The following is a 7,020-nucleotide window of genomic DNA, read 5'->3' as shown; positions in this document are numbered from 1 at the left end:
CTCTACTAAAAATACAAAAATTAGCTGGGCATCATAGCATGTGCCTGTAATCCCAGCTACTTGGGAGGCTGAGCCCAGATGGTGCCATTGCACTCTAGCCTGGGTGACAGAGCAAGACTCCATTTCAAAAAAAAAAAAAAAAATTCAAGGAAATAGTCTATATTAATTAAAAGAAAAAAGAGGCTGGGTGCTGTGGCTCATGCCTGTATAACCAGCGCTCTGGGAGGCTGAGGTGGTCGGATCACCTGAGATCAGGAGTTCGAGACCAGCCCAGCCAACATGGTGAAACGCCGTCTCTACTAAAAATATAAAAATTAGCTGGGCGTGGTGGCGCATGCCTGTAATCCCAGTTACTCGGGAGGCTGAGGCAGGAGAATCACTTGAACCTGGGAGGCAGAGGTTGCAGTGAGCTGAGATGGTGCCATTGCACTCCAGCCTGAGTGACAAGAGCAAAACTCCATCTCAAAGGAAAAAAAATGAATTAAAAAAAGGAAAAAGGAAACAGTAGATTAACAGTGGCGAAATCTGGTGGACATCATGTTAATTGGGTGATAAAATTTAATATCACTAGAAATGGGATAAATTAACATCACACACTTGTTGATGTGATGCACTGAGGAAAACACATCAACTGTGTAATATTTCTGCAAAAACGTTTAACCAGAACCTGACCACGAGGAAACAACGAGCCAAATCTCTGTGGAGGGTTATTTTGCAAAACAACTCTCCAGGACAAAAATAAAATGCTGGAAAATTGTTCTAGATTAATGTTCAATAAAAATACATCTTTGATTGGATCTAACATGAAAAATTATTTAAAATGCTATTCCAAATTATAGGACATTCTTGGGATAATTAGGGAAATTTAAGATTGGTTAAACATTACATAAAGACGTGTCACTTAAATCTCTCAAGTGTGATAATAGTATTGTAGTTCTGTAGGAGAATCTCCCTTCTGGGAGACACTTACTAAAATTTGTAGTATTCTTCTTCAACTTACTTTCATTCAAATGGGAGAGAGAAGGCTGGGTGCAGTGGCCCACTTCTGTAATCTCAATGCTTTGGGAGACTGAAGTGGATGGGTGGTTTGAGGCCAGGAGTTCAAGACCAGTATGGGCAACATAGCCAGACCCCACCTCTACAAAAATATAAAATAAAATAAAATAAAATGAAAGAGAGAGAACTAAAATGAAATGTATGGCAAAATGTTAACTACTGGTTAACTTAAGTAAATGGTATACAGGATTTTACTGTAATATTCTTGCAAATTTTCTGTGGGTTTAAGATTCTACAAAATACAAATATTGGGAAAAAACAAAACATAGAAAAATGATGGAGCAATGTGAAGTGACTCATGCCTGTAATCTCAGCATTTTGGGAGGCCAAGATAGGAGGACTGGTTGAGCCCAGGAGTTGAAGACCAGCCTGGACAACAGCAAGACCCATCTCCATTTTTAAAAGGCATAGGAAAATGATGGAAGAAAATATGACAAAATGGTAAAAGTGGTTATTATAGGCACTATTAATTTTCTCCGTTATGGTTTTCTGTATTTTAAAATTGTTTATAATGAACTTCTATTTATTATTCTAAATTTGGAAAAAAAAATTTAGAGGAGAGAAAAACCACTCCATTTTCCCCATTTTTCTTTTTCATTGTTCTATGTCAATTTCCATAACCTGACATGACAACAGGTGGACTCAGGAAAGAGGCAGAGGCAACTGCTGATGTTTAGATGTGGCACCTTCTGAAGTGTTTGGGTAAGTGCTGTTACTATCCACAGCATGCATTTTGGAACAACCCTCAACTCTGTTGTGGACGTGTTTTGAGGTAGGTGTCCCATCTAGATTGTGTTTCCCTGGGAATCTAAGCAATGGTTGTAGATGTGGTCTAATTCCCTGAGCAAAGATGTTTTGGGCATGACCTATAAGAATTCTGAAGACATGCTGGGTGAGGTGGCTCACACCTGTAATCCCAGCACTTTGGGAGGACGAGGCAGGTGGATTACCTGAGGTCAGGAGTTCGAGACCAGCCTGGCCTACATAGTGAAACTGTGTCTCTACTAAAAAAACACAAAAATTAACCAGGTGTCGTATTGCGTGCTTGTGGTCCCAGCTACTCAGGAGATTAAGGCAAGAGAATCACTTGAATCTGGGAGGTGGAGGTTACAGTGAGCTGAAATCACGCCACTGCACTCCAGCCTGGGCAACAGAGTGAGACTCTGTCTCAAATAATAATTAATAATAATAATAATAATAATAATAATAATAATAAATGCTGAATACTTGCAGAGAATAAGATTAGGGTGAATTACTTACTGAAACCTATGGCCTCAGCAAACTTGAGCCCAACAATCCCCTGATACTTCCCCCAAATTACTTCACTTTCAGCCTACAGGAACCCTGAGACATTGAGGATTTTGGCCAATTGAAAAATCAGACATCTGCATTCCACAGAGAGGGGAGGGCAGCCATTGTCGTGCTGTCACTGCTGCTGTTTTTGCCTGACATCTCCCAGCCCAGCCCCAAAGCTATTGTGTGTGTGTTGGAGGACACTGGGTCCAGGAAAGCAGAAGAATTAGGAGCGCTGCTCTCCCTGGTTAGGGGTTACTAAGGTCATTAATACTTCTTAGCTGTGATGTCAAAAGCACACTACAGGCTGGGCGTGGTGGCTCATGCCTACACTCCCAACATTTTGGAAGGCTGAAGTGGGTGGATCACCTGATGTCGGGAATTCGAGACCAGCCTGGCCAACATGGTGAAACCCTGTCTCTGCTAAAAATACAAAAATTAGCCAGGTGTGGTGGTGCACACCTGTAATCCCAGCTACTTGGGAGGCTGAGGCATGAGAATTGCTTGAACCCAGGAGGCAGAGGTTGCAGTGAGCCAAGATTGTGCCACTGCACTTCAGCCTGGGCGACAGAGCAAAACTTCATCTAAAAAACAAACAAAAAAAAAGGGAGAAGAGCACAAAAACAATGTCCCCAGACAGAGTCCAGAGTCAGCCATCTCTAGCTGAACCTGGTGCCATGGGCCTATAGTCCCAGCTATTGGGAGGCTGAGGATGGAGGAGCCCTTGAACCCAAGGAGCTTGAGGCTGCAGTGAGCTATGATTGCACCACTGCACTCTAGTCTGGGTGACTGAGAAGGACCCTGTCTCAAAAAATTAAGGAACAAAATAAAACAAAAAGGACAGTCACCTCATACAGCAGGGCAGGCAGGTCTGGAAATAGCAGGAACCAACTGAGGGAGTCTGGCCCTTATGTCTCTAACGTGGGCATCATAGACATTATACGAGTGTCTCATGTAGGGCACTGGGCAGACAAAACGGAGAGCAGGAGGACTGCTCACAGCCCCACACCTGTGAGAGGTAGATCAAGGGAGGGTGTCTTAAGCCTTTCTTCTGCTTTCAAAAAGTCAGCTTATGAAAGAGGTGCCAGCTGTAAAACCATGGACACAGACAACAACCACCTGCAGAGCCTGGTGGTTGTTGATCAGAACCTGCAGTGTAAGTTCCAAGAGGGACTGCAGGGTCCCCACAGCATGGGCCTCTTCTGTGAGTTGTCTGGAGAACAGAGATTAGCCAGGCAGCCTTAAACTCTGGAGATAGTCAGGCAAGAACCTTACCCTACTGACTTACTCATACCCACGGGCTACCTGGGGCAGGAAATGGAGGCCTGACAGGTAGAGTCAGTTGGACTGAATGGGATCATTCCAAATAAACATTCCATTAGCGCGTGGGCAGGCCCAAGCCTGGAGCCTCCCCATGGGTCTTAAATGTGAGAGGGGCACGAGAGAAGGCCAGCCACCAAATGTAAACTTTGTTGCTTTTGTTTTCTCAATTATTTAACAGATAAACAACAAACAGAAACCTCACCCTTGGCAGATGACTTAGGAGTAGGCCCTAAATAATTGCATTTTTAGCATTTCACATAGCACAATATTTTTTTTTGGAATTTTTAATGATCAAGCAATTCTTCTGGTGAATGAAAAATCCCAAGGAGCTAGAAAAGAGAATATTTGTGTTTTAAGGTGAGATATAATGTGCAAGATAATACATTCAGAAATGCCTACTCTGTTTCTTCCTTTTTTTTTCGATGGAGTTTCACTCTGTCACCCAGGCTGGAGTGCAATGGCCCAATCTTGGCTCACTGCAACCTCTGCCTCCTGGGTTCAAGTGATTCTCCTGCCGCAGCCTCCCGAGTAGCTGGTCTAATTGTTTTTGTTTTTTTGTTTGTTTGTTTGTTTGTTTTTTTGAAACAGAGTCTCCCTCTGTCTCCCAGGCTGGAGTGCAGTGGCACGATCTTGGCTTACTGCAATCTCTGCCTTCTAGGTTCAAGGGATTCTCCCGCCTCAGCCTTCTGAGTAGCTGAGACTACAGGCATGCGCCACCACACCCAGCCATTTTTTTTTTTTTTTTTTTTTTTGAGACAGAGTCTCACCCCATCGCTCAGGCTGGAGCGCAGTGGCGTGAACTTGGCTCACTGCAAGCTCTGCCTCCCAGGTTCACGCCATTCTCCTGCCTCAGCCTCCCGAGTAGCTGAGACTACAGGCGCCCGCCACCGTGCCTGGCTAAATGTGTTTGTATTTTTTAGTAGAGACGGGGTTTCACCATGTTAGCCAGGATGGTCTGGATCTCCTGACCTCATGATCCGCCCACCTTGGCCTCACAAAGTGCTGGGATTACAAGTGTGAGCCACCACGCCTGGTCTTGTTTCTTTTGATTCTGATTTTCACTAATTCTTTAAAGAAGGTTTTTTTTTTGTTTTTTTTTTTGTTTTTTTTTTTGTTTTTGAGACGGAGTTTCCCTCTTGTTGCCCAGGCTGGAGTGCAATGGCATGATCTCGGCTCACCACAACCTCCGCCTCCTGGGTTCAAGCGATTCTCCTGCCTCAGCCTCCCAAATAGCTAGGATTACAGGCATGTGCCACCATGCCTGGCTAATTTTGTATTTTTAGTAGAGACGGGGTTTCTCCATGTTGGTCAGGCTGGTCTCGAACTCCCGACCTCAGGTGATCCACCCGCCTCGACATCCTAAAGTGCTGGGACTACAGGTGTGAGCCACTGCGTCCTGCCAAGAAGGTGTTTTTTTTTTTTTTTTGAACGGAGTCTCGCTCTGTCGCCCAGGCTGGAGTGCAGTGGCGCAATCTCGGCTCACTGCAAGCTCCGCCTCCCGGGTTCACGCCATTCTCCTGCCTCAGCCTCTCCGAGTAGCTGGGACTACAGGCACCTGCCACCACGCCCGGCTAATGTTTTGTATTTTTTAGTAGAGACGGGGTTTCACCGTGGTCTCGATCTCCTGACCTCGTGATCCGCCCGCCTCGGCCTCCCAAAGTGCTGGGATTACAAGCGTGAGCCACCGCGCCCGGCCAAGAAGGTGTTTTTTAATATCATAAGACTGTGTGATGAATTCCAATAGAGAGAAAAACAACGTTTTGCCTAACCTGTGACAACTGAGAAGTATCAACAGAAACACAAGACTATTTACCTGGCTCTGGATTCAGACTCTCATGGTTATAAAGAAATGAAGATTATTCTTAAATATTCTAGGCATTCATTTAATTCAAAAGATACCTATTGAATACTTACAATGTGTTGAGCACTATTTTAAGCCCTGGAGCAAAAACTACACACACATTTAAGTTCTTACGAACATAAATGTCTTAGAGGTGTGTTCTCATCCAAACAGAGGTTTAAGAAATGAGTAAAAGTTAAATTTAGCAATATTAGCTTGTTAAGATGTTCACGAGGTAGGGCGTAAGACAACTCATGAGATCTTTTATGAGATCTCATAAACAACAACAAGAAATGGGCCACATATTGGGCTTGGCTTGCTGGAGTTGCTATATAAGGGCTTCCCCGGATAGAAGGAGGCATCAGACCTCTTCATCTCTTCTGACTCCTCTGTCCTCGCTTCTCCTGGGTCCTCTCTACTGACACCATGGGTTGCTGTGGTTGTGGAAGTTGTGGTGGCTGCAGTGGTGGCTGCGGTGGTGGCCGCAGTGGTGGCTACGGTGGTGGTTGCGGTGGTGGCTGCGGTGGTGTCTGTGGTGGCTGTGGCAGCTGCACCACCTGCAGGTGCTACCGGGTGGGCTGCTGCTCCAGCTGCTGCCCCTGCTGCCGTGGCTGCTGTGGGGGCTGCTGCAGCACACCCGTGATCTGCTGCTGCCGTCGCACCTGCAACTCATGTGGCTGTGGCAGTGGGAAGGGCTGTTGCCAGCAGAAGGGATGCTGTCAGCGGAAGTGCTGCTGCCAGAAGCAATGCTGCTGCTAGGTGGGAACCCAGCCTGTAGGCAAGGGCTGCAGGCACTCATGCTGTTGGTAAGACTTGCTCCCCTTGCGGTGGCTTTCCTCCATCCCATCCTGTGTGCTCCCTGCTGTCTCCCTGTCACCTGGACTTCATGGCACTTTTCTGCTTGGTTCCCATCTCTGTAGTTTAAGTAATTCTTTTTATTATTAAGGTAGTCACATGGGCATCTGGTACAATGTCATTCAAGCACAAAGATGCGGGACATTTTGAGTTTTGAGCTCAGCAAAGCGGGATCATGACGGTGACCATGCTTTCTTCTTTGAACTCTTTTTCTCTCTAGGCATTAGGTCTTCTTGCGTGTTCCACATATGCTCTGTCTTTTCTGTGGTCATAGAGCCTTTTCTAGGTGTTCTCCTAAAATTTTCTTTTTTTTGTTTTTAACTTTTACTAATTCATGGTCTTTATTTTAGTGCTATAATTTTGATTACATCACCAAAAAATCTTTTTTCCCTTTGGTAGTAACCCATCTATATTTTTTTACTTGAAAAAATTGATACATAATAGATGTAGATATTTGGGGGGGGTACATGTGATATTTTAATATATTTACATAATGTGTAATAATCAAATCAGGGTAATTGGGATATTAATCACCTTAAATCTTTTTCTTTTATGCTGGGAACATTCAAATTATTCTCTATTAACTGTTTTGAAATGGGTAATAGATTATTGTTTACTATAGTCACTCTACTGATTTATTGAGCACTAGGTAT

At 44.5% G+C, this 7,020-nt stretch overlaps 1 protein-coding gene across 1 annotated transcript; it reads left to right on the top strand.

The window, feature by feature from the left end:
- Nucleotides 1–5,938: 5,938 nt before the first annotated feature.
- LOC131383280 (small cysteine and glycine repeat-containing protein 7-like) lies at nucleotides 5,939–6,271 on the top strand. The gene has a single exon (XM_058437677.1). It carries the CDS (start codon nucleotides 5,939–5,941, stop codon nucleotides 6,269–6,271), a length of 333 nt encoding a protein of 110 aa, XP_058293660.1.
- The last annotated feature ends 749 nt before the right edge of the window (nucleotides 6,272–7,020 follow it).

This window comes from Hylobates moloch, unplaced genomic scaffold, assembly GCF_009828535.3.
Source record: "Hylobates moloch isolate HMO894 unplaced genomic scaffold, HMol_V3 SCAFFOLD_1, whole genome shotgun sequence".
Taxonomy (NCBI): Eukaryota; Metazoa; Chordata; class Mammalia; order Primates; family Hylobatidae; genus Hylobates; species Hylobates moloch.
The sequence above is the reverse complement of the archived record's forward strand: the minus strand, read 5'-3'. Positions and strand labels throughout refer to the sequence as shown.

Excerpts from the sequence above, each read along its gene's own strand:
- LOC131383280 (XM_058437677.1), top strand. The coding sequence starts at position 5,939 with ATGGGTTGCTGTGGTTGTGGAAGTTGTGGTGGCTGCAGTGGTGGCTGC.